General features: G+C 41.7%; 1 protein-coding gene across 6 annotated transcripts in view; it reads right to left on the bottom strand.

Moving 5' to 3' along the window:
• Positions 1-15115, bottom strand: part of Daam1 (dishevelled associated activator of morphogenesis 1) — a 167916-nt gene that overhangs the window by 92246 nt on the left and 60555 nt on the right. For 5 of the 6 annotated variants that reach the window (XM_021724763.3, XM_021724761.3, XM_005322751.5 and 2 more), the window contains exon 2: positions 6139-6358. In XM_021724763.3, the coding sequence (XP_021580438.2) occupies positions 6139-6321 (183 nt within the window). In that variant the 5' untranslated portion in view covers positions 6322-6358. Of the gene's footprint in view, positions 1-6138; positions 6359-8376; positions 8506-15115 lie in introns of those variants that run through there. The other variant, XM_021724765.3, reaches the window with a different exon arrangement.

Raw genomic sequence — 15115 nt, 5'->3', positions numbered from 1 at the left:
TAAAAATAGGACTTGAAAGAAGACAGATGAACCAGAAAACAGTAAAAAATGGAATTGGTAACATTTCAGGATTAGAGAGGCATGGGCTCTTGCTGCATACATTTTCAAACTAGCTATAAATTCACAGTGCTGTATTATAAATGAAAGCTTTCCTTTAAAAAGTCCATGAAACAGATTCTAAATGTACAACATGTGAGCTATAAGAGGTGAGATTTACTATAATACACTTCAAAAATAATAACCAGACTTTGTTTTAAATCTGAATTTCTCCTCTAGAATCTCACACAGGAAATGCAGTTGGACATTGTGGCCATTTCACAGGGCAAAAGGGCTGAGGGTGACAGAAGCAGAATCCTTGAGGAGGATACCAACTCCAACAACTCTGCTGCTGTTGGAGATTCTGCAGGAAACCCTCACCCCTGGGGATATCCTCCAGAAAAGAGCAGTAGGGGGCTCCTAGTATTTCTCTCTCCTTTCTATTTCAAAATTAAAATAGCCAGAGGAGGTGTGTTGTTGTCAGAATAAGGCTCAACAACTGGACTTAAAAAGGGAAACATATTCAGAATCTACTCAGTGAGACCTGATACCATGGTTAACCTTACCAACACCTCACAGAGGTTATGGAGAGCAATGGATGTTTTTATAAATGTAGCCAAGTCGCAAAATGTTTTGATGTACTATGCTTTAGTACTATGCTTTTCCCAGGTTCACTGGGAAAACCTGTAAGAAAGCAGAGGTGCTCTCCTCTGGTTCAAGGAAGAATTCGAGATATATATTTCAATAAACCATCCAACCAGGACCAATCTGCCTTTTCCAGGCTTGGATTCCCAATCCTCCCTGCCTCCTATTTTTAGGCTCCATCTAAACTGAACCTCATTCAGTTCCTTGAGCCTTCCATGCTTTCTCTCTCACCTCCTAGCATTTATACATCCTGTTCTCACTGTCTGTAACTCTCTTCTCTCCTCCTTGCTGAGATAATAAGTTTTTACTTTTCATGTTTCATATTCATGTCACTTCCCCAGGAGGCCTTCTAAGAACCTTCACACTAGATAGAAAGCGACAGGAGTGAGTGTCAGGAAACAGCACCTTCCTTCCTCAGCACGTCTGGAATTACCAGAGAGCTAAGCTAAGGAATCAAGCAAATGGAAATCAAAATACCTTTCTCTCACTCATGAAAGCTGCATTGGAGAACCCAACTTTCATCTACAGACAAATGAAGATTTCAACGCTGAATCAGACACTCACCCACTAGTTGCAGGGATGGCCAGACAACTGCAGAACTTTTTGAGGAGGATCGTTAGTGTGGAATGTATAACATTAAGGGTCAAAGACTGTGTGTTTTCTGAAATCAGGTAGACTTGTAGCAAAACAGAAAGGTGGAGGAACTGAGTTCCACAAAGAAAAGTAGGAGCTGGAAGAGAGGCCTGGAGTGTTATTCCAGTAAAACTCTCTCCTCTTGAAAAAAAAGGGGAATAAAGACTCTTTCCTAACAAAATGTCCTGCTTGAGTGGACCCGCTCATACCACTGGATCACAGTTGATGAGACTGCATATATAGGTGCCTGTCTTCTCTACTAGACCTTCAACTCCACAGTGTCATCAAGAACTGTGTCTGGTTTGCTCAGGATCTAGCATAGGCAGGCCCTTACCATGCATCCACATCAAAACAGTCAGTCAACAAATGACATATTCCTCTGTTCATCCAAAAGGAAATCTGCTACTGCTAATACTGAGATGCAAAAAGTTGCTTAATGAGGACAATTTAGACTGTTTGTCAAGCCTAGGACTCTTCAAATATGTTGGCTGGGATAACCTAAGACCTTTCAGTGCTTCTGGTAAAGGAAAGAATATAGCTGAATCTTATTTTAAAGAATCAGCCTCAGATTGTTCTTTATTTTGACTAAGGCGCAAAGCAAAGAGGAAGAAGTAGAGAGGGGAGGAGGAGGCAGGATAGAGAATACAGAAAGAAAAGAATTAATGATCAAAAGGCATAAAATGTATGGCCAACAGAGATTATTCAGATACTCAATTTAATGTTTTATTTGTAAATATTCCAAATATTTTAGTATTTCTTAGCAGGACACTTTATTTCTATCTGAAAACTCACACACAAAAAAAGTAATCCCTACATTATATGTCCTTAGTCCTTTAGGAACTGTTAAGCAGCTTGAAATACAGCTGGTTAATCAATTTAAAAGGAATAAATAAGAACAAGTGCTGCTGGGCACAGTGTTGCCTACCTGTAATCCCAGCAGCTCAGGAGGCTGAGACAGGAGGATGGCAAATTCAAGACCAGCCTCAGCAACTTAGTGAGGGCTTAAGCAACTTAGTGAGACTCTGCCTCAAAATAAAAAAGAAAAAGGGTTGGAGATATGGCTTAGTGGGTTAAATGTCCATGTTGCTGGGGTAAATGTAAGATGCTACAGCTACTTTGGGACAGTCTGACAGTTCTCAACAGTTAAACATAGAATTCCTAAGGACCAGCAATTCCACTCCTAGGAATATGATCACAAGAACTAAAAACATATTTCCATGCAAAGACGTTTACGTGAATGTTTGCAGCAGAATTCTTCATAATAATCAAAGACTGACAAAACCCCAAATGTCCATCGATGCCCAAAGGATTAAAAATGTAATATGTCCATACAATGAATGCTATTTGGCAATAAAAAGAAATGAGGTATTGCTACATGCTTCCATGAACGAACCATGAAAACATGATGCTAAGAAGACAGTCACAAAGGACCATCTACTGCATGATTCCATTCATATGAATTGTCTCCAAATTACTAGAGACAGAAAAGAGATTGGTAGTTGCCAGGGGATGATCGGGTTGGGGATCAATGGGGAGTGAAGGTTTATGGACATGATGGTTATTTTTTAGGATGATGAAAATGTCTTAAAATTGATTTTGAGGATGACTACACAATTATGTGAATACACCGAACGCCCCAGAATTGCACAATTTAAATAAGTAGATTCCATGTACATCAATCATGTCTCCATAAAGCTGTTAATTTAAAAGACAGGCAGGATGTGGAACTAGGACCCCCCAGAAACCACTGCATCCTGTGACTATGAATTCTGGTTCCCCTGCTGTGGCAGGGAGCCTGCTAGAGAACTGGCTCCCTTTCTAAGAAGATTCTCACATGGCCGACTTCCTAACCAGGCTTACTCTTTTCATGAAATGATAAGGTGGCAGTAAGCACTTCTGAAAGAAATCCATTTGCTATCATTTTTTACAAATATCATGAGTGACTCATCAGAGGAGGCAAAGGAAACCAGCTTACAATAGCTGGCTCTGATGAGAGGTTTTCCAACAAAAGCCGAGATGAAGCAGCCTGCAAGCCAGGACCCACAGTGGCCCACTCACAGAAAGAAGATTTGCTTTAAAGAAAAGGAAAAACATGGGGCATTTGCCTAGAGTGTTGTGCCCAGAAAGACAAACAACAACAACAACATCTCTCTCATCCCTCCTGCTGGACTGGGATGTAGGGAATAATGAATCTGTTAGGTGCCAGCCTTTTTAAAGAAGTTATCTTCTTTAATCTTCACGCCAATCCTATCAGAGGTAGTATTGCCCCCATATTATAGGCAAAGAAACAAGCTTAGATTCAAACAGAACCCACCTTGAAGGAAATCTCCCTAGGCTGAAGAGCAGCAAGAAGAGCCGTCAGACTCCAGAGCCCTGGCACTCTTTGCCACCACTCCCTCTCCTGTATGTGGGAAGAGGCAGCCTTGCTCCTACAACTGCTCAGTGGAACCCAGAGCAGGAGTGTCCAGTGGTTTTGAGCTCACCTCTCTTGCCCCAAGCCTCCCCCTGGCAGTTGGAAGGATTTGTGGTCTAAGTCCCTAAAGTCAGGTCTAGACAAAAATCCATCGTCACTCACCAGGACAGATACAAACCTCAAGATAATTTGTTTTCCAATGGTTTGGCTCAAAGTTCTGGTTTGGCACTGGGTTTTTAACAACTAACAGCTGTAGGCAATTTTCACACAGAATAGAGACATCAGTAAGGAACAGAGAATGGACTCTTCTCCTTTATGAGTGCAAAACAGCGAGATGTCTTTAAGATCTGCCACCGCATGGGCTCCTGCTTTGGTCTCGTTTGGGGAGCCAACAGAATGTGACTGAAATAGATATGGGATACCCACTGGCTCCAGTGCCTCTGAGGATGTGTTCAGCTATGAGCCATACCATCTCCTTAGGTTGACTTTCAATTTTAAAGTACTTTGAGTCAGAAATTTTAAAAACCCTGTAAATGCATTCTGATGTCCTCCTTGACTGCCATCATGATAGTGGTTCACTGCCCCTCCCTGGGAGAGGACTATGTGTTCTCCACCCACCCCAATGACCTCAGGCTTGGCCATGTGACCTGTGGTGTCAGTCCCTGCAGGAAGACACCTGTGTAGTCAAGTGTGGCTATGTGAGCTGCATTGGCAATGACATGAGGGCTCAGAGACATGTTACTTTCAAGCATATGCTTGGAGCTCACAAGTAGGTCTAGGTTGCCATATCTGTCATTCCTCTTGGATAGAAGATGGCAAGGAACAAAACCACAGCTGGCACAAGGAGAATTTGCAGCATTAGCAAGAGACTTTGCTGCTGTAACCACAGAGGTTTTGCTACTAACACAGAACTCCTTTAAGATGATGGAGACAGCTAGTAACATGGATCCCCTGCACTTGACTCATTTTTGACTCCTGCTGACAGCTCACCTCCTCCACGTAGTCTCCTCCACTTCATCGCCTTGTCCTACACAACACGCATGCACACAATCTGTGTAGAGGTATAGTGCTTACTCCTTTGGTGGCACGCACTACACCTTCTTCATCATTGGTCCCCTTGCTACTGAAACTGTCAGGTCTCTGGGGGCAAATTCTAACTTTCTATTTTGACCTCCTCATTGATACCTAGAATAAAGTTCTGCAATGGATAGAGAAAGGAGAGGGGACAGATTCCTTAAACAATGAAACTATTCAACATCATAAAATACAAACATACTGTCACGAGTCATCTCTTCTTTATTTCAACCAATTCTGGTTGGAAATAGACCCATTACTCTGGTCACCAGAACTCAAACATGAGCTTCACAGACTCTCTCAAATTGACTTCTCCTTTTGTTTTATAAGTGAATCCTGGTCTGTAAGAGCTGGAGCGACATATGATCAGTTCCCATATCACCTATGGAAGGCAGGGACAGAGCTCACTTACTTAACCTAAGAGTCATGCAAAATGCTAGCACTGTCTGGGACTGTTGAACAATCTAAGTCTGATTAGGTCTGACTCCATTACAAAACATCAGTAGTAATTAGAGAGGATATGGTACCCTTATAACATTTTACTGAGCACTTGCCAGAGCCAGACACTGGGCTACTCTCCACTGTGCATAGTTCTCATTTAAACATTACATTAAACCTAGGAGGGAGTACTATTTTCTCCATTTTCCATAAAATGGGCTTAGAAAAAAAAAACATGATTTTTCTGTACCTATGCAGATAAAGTGAGAGCCAGGGTCTCCCTAATCCCCATATCAGTCCCCCTTAAACTATGCCACAGTGTCCTCTGCAATGCCTGAAAGTGAAGCTGAAGAGTCCACTCTCATCTCTACATAAACGGGTCCCACACTTGACACATCACCTCATTTGAGGAGAGTGTGTTCCAACTATGATAGCACCTATAAAAAGTTTCCCACAACAGTTATTATTCCAATCCTATCATTAGGCTGAATAATGATACAGTGCTTAAGTAATAATGTCTCTCACAAAGGATCAAGGACAAGTTGGGAAGAACAACTAGTTTTTAACAAGACATTAACACTATGCATTGGAAGTGGGGGTATGGGAGCAGCGGGGAATCCCAGAAGGTGTGAAGTACATGAAGGAATTATTTATACACGCAAGTACAGACTCCGTGGGATGAGGAGGAATTAGGAAGAGCAAGTATTTGGATGTAGAAATGCCACCCTCTATCTCCTTCTCCACAGCTCATTGCCAACTATGAAGGTACAGGCATACAGAGAGGACGAGGGCCATTTCAGTAGAAAAGGAAGTACATGGCAAACCAAAAGAACCCATTCACACCCCCTCCTCTTCTCCCTCCCTGGCTCCCTCCAATGCCATAGAAATCTAGGACTCACCACAAGTTCGCTGAACATGACGTCCAGCTCCTCCACAGGGGGCATGGGCAATGCTGGCTCCATGGTCTGAAGCGCAAAATTGCTATCATTTCGAAGTCGATATGTGATTTCTGGGTGGTCGTTATTTCGGAAACAGCAAAAGATGAATGAAATCCCCCGTCCACTTCTCTTCCTGGGAGCCATGGCTAAACTCTGTGCTCTTTCTGGATATGACTAAACTCTGTGGAGAGAGGACATGACATGGTTACGATTGCAAGAGACAAAGAACATTTTGAAAAGTTAGACCAATTCAAGAGCCCCCCTGAGCTGGCAGCAATATGTGGACTCTTCAGGAAACAGAGGGTGGTCCCAAGAGGGCTGGGAGTCTAGCCGGGCAGAGAGCCCATATCCTTCTATTCACTTGCCAAGTGCTTGCTGTGTTCAACTGCTGAGCAAACAAGCAACGTCACACACTCCACCCACAACACGCTCTAACCACACTGAGCCACCGGCCATTTTTTTGTATATCACGTTCCTTTTCCCGCAATCTATTTTGTTCATATTATTCTCCCTATAAAAAATGACTTTTTTTCCTTCCTCCCAGGAGATCTCATTCATCCTTTAAAATCCATTTCCAATTTCTCCCTTCCCTTCCCTTCCCTAGGTGGAATTGATAATACCATCTATATGCTAAGGAATAATGGAGGAAGTCAGTCTGACATGTGTCACAATCTCGTTCTTCAAGCATGTGAAGATCCTATTAAACCCTGGTAACCCAGAGCGGGCAGGAGGCATCGTGCATTAAAGTACTTTGTGGCCCTAAAGCCCTGCCCAGTGCTAGGAAAAAAAGAAGCCATTCAATAAATGCTGATCATGTTGAATAATTTCAATTAATGTCAAAACCAAAGGGACTTAACATGAGCCAAAAGTGTCAAAATTTTTCAAACAGAAAAGATGGAATGAGTTCACCAATAAGAAAATGGCTAAATAATACATTCGCCCAAAAGAATACTACTCATTCACCAAAAGAACGAGGCATCCATATATGTAGATAAGGAAAAATGTTCTAGATCCCATATAGTACACATACTATATACTATAGGATCACCTGTTTTAAAGAAAGTGTTTGTATTAATAAATATATACAACAAAGTATTAACAACAGTAACCCCCCAAATTGAAAAAAAAAATGGAAGGAAGTTGGAAAAGTATTTCTTTCACTTTACAGCCTTTTGAGTTTTTACCTCAAATATGTTTTTAATGACTACAAAGGGTTTTTGTTGTTTGTTTGTTTTAAGCTACTACTATAAATATTGCCTTTTTGAGTGATACCATCAAATGAAAAAGCAAGTCAAAGAAGAATAATGTCCTCAGCATGATGCCAGAGAATATTTTTGAAAACAATCTCATAAAAACAAATTTAAAAAAACCCACACTAACATTTACATATAAATGCATAACAAAGAGTTTGGAAAGGTACACAGCAAATTCCAACTCTGAGAGGGACAGAACTGGGAAAAGGCAAAAAAGGGGACATTCTTTTCAAGCTATAGTTTTAATAATGAGCACTATTTGTGTTTTATTTTTTTGTAGATTTTTATTTTTAAAAAAGAAACAGAGTTAATAAAAAAAAAATGTTGAAGGAGAATTGTCTCTTTAAGGGCTAGAAAGAGCAGAGGAGGAGAAAAACACCTCTGGCAGGGAAGCTGGCACAGCAAAGGCAGAAGTTCCCTGGAGAAACAGCAGAGAGACAGACTAAACAGTGGGGCTGATGAGTCTGGAATCATCCCACAAGCAACAGGAGTCACAGTCAGCAGTAGCCTCTCCTGAGTAGAAAGCAGCTGTGGCTGGGTCTTGATTGCACTCATTTCTCAGAGTTGTGGACAAGTTACCTCGCTGGGGAAGCCACCAGGAAGGCTGAGCACCCCTCAGAGCACAGAGCACTGCCTGCCAGAGATGCAGTTAATGTCACCCACCATGCTGACAATTACTGACCCACCACAGCGTGTCCTCACAGACAGGGCTAACACTACTGTGGGCACTTCCTGGAAGGCAAGGAAAGACCCAAGGGGGAAGTAGAGGTCCACATCTATCCTGGAACTGATTTCAGATCCTGCTACACAGGATCAGAGGTGTGGCACCTCCAAGGTGGAAGCCAACAGGGAGAAGCTTAGGGTAGATTAAGGAAGACACCCAGTGTCTGGGATAGGGAGAAATGGGGATAGAGTCCCTGGCTGTGTTGTCTTCAGACCAAGTTACCTGTTAGAAATGTCCCAGGCATAAGGTATCCAAACTATCAGGCTAAGGTACTCCAAGCACCTCCTATCTGGAAGACGTCAATCCGGGCTTTTCACTTCAGCTTAATCCCAGCAGCTCTGCTTTCATCTACTTTGGGTATTAAAATATTATGTATCAACTATTTTACAAAAACCTCCTCTGACTATCAATTACCATTAGAAGAGTATGCAAAACCCATGCAAAAGCCCCCAGGGCCACCACAATCTGTCCCCTGCCTGCCTTTCTACCTACCATGCAGCACTCTTCCTGAGTCATTGCACCTCAACCACACACATGGGCCATGATGGCCTCACAGTCTTTGCACCAACAGTGTCCATGACTGGCAGGTCACATCTGATCATGGCTGATGCTTCTCATCACTAAGCCTCAGCATTTTCTCTAAGAGGTCATCGCCCAACACCCCAAAGTAGTAGTAATCTTTCCATACCCTATTCATTATTCTTTTATCCTATGTTATGATAAAGAGTGGCAGTGGCCACTATTTCAAGTTATCTTATTTGATTATTTCATGCAAGTAAGGGCCTTTAATATATTGCTCACTGCTTGTCCCCAGCACATAGGATATAGATACTTATATATTTAATGAATGAATATTGGACTTAAATTTATAATATCATTTTTAAAAGGTTCTACTTCAAAAAATTTTAAAGACTATGGGGTATGAGATGAAAGTCAAAGAATTCTTAAGTTTTACTTATAAGATTTTGAGCTTTTAAAGAATAATGTATTCATACATTATTTACATACTTAAAAATAAAAGTCTATATACACAGAAGAGAGACTAGAAGCGTGTCAACATTTAATAATGGGTAGTCGAGAAGAGTTTTTGTTCTTAAGTTTTAAAAGTAAAACTCTACCCATCGACATATGGCATCTTCCAAACCCCAAGTCTAAAATCTGTCACCAATTTCTTGATTTCATAATTAATATTATGAGTAAAAGTTCTCATAAACAACTATGACTTGTAAACACTACTAGAGTCAGGCCTTCTGCTCACTCTGAAAGTTGGCACCTGGAGTTCTCTGGGATGAGAAGGCTAAGAGCAGGGCTTCCATCATGGAGTCCTGCATGATGCTCTAACTGGCTTTGAAATAAAGACTGAGCAGAGACATCTACCGTCTCACTCTGTTGGAACATACATCTCTTGGCCTGGAGTGCACGTATGTATATAAGGTTAAACAAGACATAGGAAGTACTTGGGATTCCTTCGGCAAGTGTGTATGAATATCTACTATTACTTAGGCACTGAAGAGTAATGAGTCACTTATTGGTGGTGACAGTAGTACACCAAGTCATTATAACAAAGGTAACAGGACATGTCCTACCTGTGAATGCTTGGTAAACAAGCAAGAAGCACCTAGGCAAGAACTGGGAAATAGTCCCTGATGGATGAGTAGAGTTTCGGTAGAAAGAAGGGCGCTTAGACAGAGGGAATGCCATACAAAAGGCAAGAGGTGGGCGGAGCATGGTGAGAATGAGGATTGAGAGGTATGATGCAGACTGCACTGTGCGCTCTGTCTTCCCACAGCTGAGCCCTGGACTCTCTTCTCCTACTCAAGAGCCAATGGTATGCCCAGTACCATTCTAAACTAGCTTTCTGTGCCCCAGTGAATTGGATTTTAGCTTAACTTTTTCATCTTTTCTCTTTCCTTAAAAATATCCTATACTTTTCTCATTTTCCATGTCCCATAACATCTGTGCTCTTCTCGTCTTCTACCCAAGTGCTCCCATCATTCTTTCCTGTCCTTGTCTTTGTCTTTCAATATCTTCCCGCTTGAAAGAACCAATCCCAAGAGTACTTGGTGCAGTGAGATACATCCACTAACTGCAGTAGCTGAAATTTGGTTCAACATTTCTGAAGGACAATTTATCAAAGCCTTAAAATAGTCCACATTTTGACCTAGTATTTCTACATGTGAAAATATATTCTCTTTTTGTGTAGACTATCAAAAATGTCTACACAAAAACTTTTAAGGCATGATCTGAAATAGCAAATGAGATCACAAAGTAAGTTCTAGTAATAGAGAACTCTACGAAAAGGTGCATAAATAAATAAATTATCATACAACTAGGTGATGGACCACTAACCAGCCTTTATAAAAGAATATTTAATTAGTACAAAAAATCACAACATGGGCAGGGGATGTGGCTCAAGCAGTAGCGCGCTCGCCTGGCATGCGTGCGGCCCGGGTTCGATCCTCAGCACCACATACCAACAAAGATGTTGTGTCCGCCGAAAACTAAAAAAATAAATATTAAAATTCTCTCTCTCTCTCTCTCTCTCTCTCTTTAAAAAAAATCACAACATAAAAAATTAAAAATAGGTTATGTAGTCGCTCATTTTTATAAGAAAAAAATTCACATATATAACCTGGAAAGAAGAATGAGAAAAACGTGAGCAGCAAGTAGTTCTGTGACAGATTGTGTGCATTAACTTTTTTTTTTTTTGCTTATTATAAAAAAAAGAAGAAAAAACCTCTCTGTTCTTTCCAAGTTATCACAATGAAGGCATACTACTTTCACAATTAATAAATTGGATGAGATATTCTAAAAAATTTTTTTCATTGGCCAGGAACGTGGCTTAATGGTAGAGTGCTTGCCTAGCATGCATGAAGCCCTGGGGAATCTTCAGTACCACCAAAAAAAAAAAAAAAAAATTCAAGTTACGATGATCTATACAACCAGTTTCTCAAACTATAAACTATCTGTGGCGAAGGACTAGTTGTTTCCCATTTAATCTGTTATAAATGGATATTTTTATAAAATATAGTATAAATACCTCAACAATGTTAAATTGTTATGAAGATTTCTCTAAGTGCTTGCTCTCAATTCTTTAACCCAATACAGGTTGGCAGCAATAGCACTGAAGTACACTGGGTCCTGGGAGTTGAGACTTATCTCATTAAAATATAACTGCTAATGTTTGTCTCCTGTATAAGTCCTCAGGGCAAATACCACATACCACTCAGAAGCCAGGCCAATGCCCTGCATGTCTTATTGTCAATTAACTGAAGAGAGATTGCTCAGGACCAGGTCTGCATCACTGCGTGTGTGTGTGTGTGTGTGTGTGTGTGTGTGTGTGTGTGTGTGTGTGTGTGTGACAGGGTAGGGGGGGAAGAGTTCACACTGCAGGGAGATGAAGGCAAGAAAATCAAGTAGGCTTCCATGTGCAAGTAGGCTATAGTCCAAGCTCAGCTTTCAACTTCATTCTAAGTCATTCTTCCAGACAGACTTGCTAACCTACCCAACTAGACATGGGCTGGGCTCTCTTAGTATTTTATGACCCCCATGATGCAGAACCAACAGTTACAGCAATTTGAGACCTGGGTCTTTCTTCCCTTCTTGAAGAGTCAGCTCCATAAGGAAAAGTGCCCACAGTCTATGTTTCTTAGTGCCTCACATACAAGAGTACAACCAAAGTATCTGGAAAATAAATAAAGAAGAGCAATAGTTTTTCTTTTGCATTTTGCAAGTTGTTTCACATAAACTCAAAGTACATTACATCCTGGTTGTACTGAGGAGGGACAGGGAAATTATCTAAAAAATCAATCCAAAACATTCTGAGTCTTAAAAAGAAAATGCCAACAGTTCTATAAAGAAAAGAACATTAAGGTGTTGGCTAGTTTCTAAAGTGGGTAATAAGATATAGAGCCTATTACAGTCAAGAATCTAACTGAAATCATTTTAATAAGGACCCAAATTTTGACTGACAGGCAATTTGTATTTAAAAGACTTGGTAAAGCCCAAAGGCCAAGTTTTTATGCTGACTTCTCCATGGAACCACAAATACAAGATCCCTGATTAAACCCATCCTAGATTACAGATGATGGCATGTCTTTGAGATTCCCAACTCGCAATCATTTTATGTACATATTTGGAAATCCACTGTTCAGATCCTCATCTCTCAAATACACACCAAAACAGGAAGCAAAGTGATCATCCCACTTGACCCTCAGAGGTAGCAGCCACATGCAGCCAGCCCTCCTACCTGCTCCAGTACTTCACAATCAGGAGTGATCCCAACAACTGCCCAGTGCATGTGAGTCACATGGCCATTCACACTCATCACTTCATTCCAACACAGGGGAGACTTGGTTTGCTGGGGAAGGTCGAGATGCTCATGTGGAGAAAGCCTGACTGGTTGGGAGAGGGCTGGGAGCTTGGCAGAGGTAGGGAACCTGCCTGATCAGTAAGGCTGGAATCCAGACTCCACCTCTCCAACCTCAAGGCCAGGAGCACAGCCTCCCCTCACCTTCCACCACAATGACTACAGGTTGCTCTCCCATTCCCTCGATTCCCCAGTCTAGGGATTGGCAGACCTTTTCTGCAAAGGGCCTGACAGTAAATACTCTGGGCTTTGTAGGCCATTAGGACTGCAATTGCAAGTACTCAACCCCGCCATTTTGCCATGAAAGCAGTCGCAGACATCTGTAAACTTAAGTTCCAATAAAACTTGACTGTGGACACTGAATTTCATATAACTTTCTCACGTCACTAAATGATATGTTTTAAAATTTACTTTCAACCATTGAACATGTACAAACCATTCTTAAGCCATTGATCACAAAAGCAGTTGACAGGCTCATGTGCCTTTGATTTGCAGATCACCAATGAGTGTCTATTCCTTCATATTTGTCCACTTAATTGTTTAAGCAACGGTAGTCAGGGTGATCAGGTACGGCCTACCAGATAGGTGAGGCTTAGTTGAGACTGGATGGATAAAGTGGGATCAGCCCTGTAAAGTACTGAAAAGGATTTCAGACAGGAGGAGTGTAGGGATTGGATTGAGCAGGTAAGGAACTGGCAAATTTGAGTCACGGAGGGAAGACAAAAGTTGTGAGTAATGGGAGGCTGGAGAAGACAGAGGCTCAGACTGGAAGAGCCACACACTGGAGTGCCAGGCCTAGCATACTTGATTTTCCAGCCCTCATCCTCAAACACCCTAAACATTGCCCAAACCCAGGCCCCATGCACACACGATTTGCCAGCATCAGACCTTTACACCAGCTGCACCTCTGAGCTCACCCAGCAGCCCAGGGTGTTTTCCTTCTTTCACTCATCATTGAAGACTCCATTCCAATAATGCTACTTTTATGGGCCATAAGTTTCTGAGGGATGGGCACATATTTCTTGCCACACCTCTTGCACCATATACATAGTTGAGCAAATATATTCTAGCCTATGGAGATCCTGAAAGTAGGGACTAAGTTTTGTTCAGTTTCTGACACACAGTATATTCTCAATAAACGTTTGCTGTATGCAAAAGCATGAATGCCTAAGTGAGCAGATGGTCCCACCTCTGAATTTCGGGCATGTGTGACTGGGTGTTCTTTCCACAGTTGTCTTTGGATCTATTTTTCACAACAACCAAAAAAATTGAAGCCAGTTGGATCATCAAATACTCCTTTGCCACTTGTCAAGTTTTTTGATGCTGTCAGTAGCTTCACAGATGGATTTCATCCTCAGGGTATCCGCAGCCTCCCTAGAGCAAGGAGTTTCTGGACTGAAAGAGTGGGGCTTGCTTTCTCAATTCATTCCTAAGTAAGCTCCATTGGAAATAGACCCACTGATATAATCTTTTAGATATTTTCCCAATTCCTTACATTAAGTGGATGCTTAGCTCAAGAAAGAATTCACTTACTCAGCTATTGTTGCCTGAGCCTCCTCAGTATGCCAGACAGTGTTAGGAGATGGAGACACAGAAGAACCAACACTTGGAGATCACAGCCTAGTGGGGACTCATCCATGAGGGAACAGGGGAGCTGGCCCTTCTCTAGTTTGAAGAAGAGGGAATGTGCAGTTCCTGAAACCAGGGGACTAGGTTTCTACATCTTGGCCCCTTTTTAATCAGATCAGCCTGAAGGAAAGGACTAATTCCACCATGACGGCTGGGCCCTCAACCAGAACACTCCTCTAATCTCAGCTTCTGGCACTATTGCAGAGGAAGAAGTCACCTCTGGGACATCCAAAATGCAATCCATCTATAACATTACAGATGACTATTGCTATGTTGTGCACAAGGAAGCAATTAAAAAGCTACTTAAGATTCTGGAGCAGGTGCATTTTGCTTAGCAAAGAATAAGAAATTCAATCCATCTGTGGCCTAGCTCAAAGTCAGAGTCATTTGTACTGCTCTTTAACAAAACAAACAAGACTCTCAATGTAGCAACAGTCAAAAAATGAGGGCAAATTTTAGGGAAAGTAGTTGATGATTCAGATGATAAAAACATGGTAAAACAGTCTACAGTCCACAAGAAAACCCTTCCTAACACTTTTCCTTTGGTGATGCCGAGTCACAATACATGTGATAGAGTAAAGTTTGTTTTCCACAGAGCAAGATACAATCACCATCTAACAGATGGGGAAAATTTGAAGGTTGGAGATGACAAAATAGATTTGCACTGATAGATACACCATCTTAATTGTTTCTTCAGGGACTTCTGTCACACATTTATGAGATGGCTGTCCACATTGAGGGATCTGATTGCTGGCCAAGTTACCAAGGTTTCTCCTGACCAGCGTTGCTACAGGGGAAAGGGAAGCCTAGATATGCTAGGGAGAGGGAGGGAGGGAGCCAGGGACAGTGAGTCCCTGCTGGCTACCAGCTGGGTTAAAATTGAGAGCACTTGCATGTACTTGCACAGAACAAGGGGGAGCATACTTCTACCCCACCTCTATTATTTTAATCAAGATAGACAGC

This window comes from Ictidomys tridecemlineatus, chromosome 5 (genome assembly GCF_052094955.1).
Source record: "Ictidomys tridecemlineatus isolate mIctTri1 chromosome 5, mIctTri1.hap1, whole genome shotgun sequence".
NCBI classification, from domain to species: Eukaryota; Metazoa; Chordata; class Mammalia; order Rodentia; family Sciuridae; genus Ictidomys; species Ictidomys tridecemlineatus.
The sequence above is the reverse complement of the archived record's forward strand: the minus strand, read 5'-3'. Positions and strand labels throughout refer to the sequence as shown.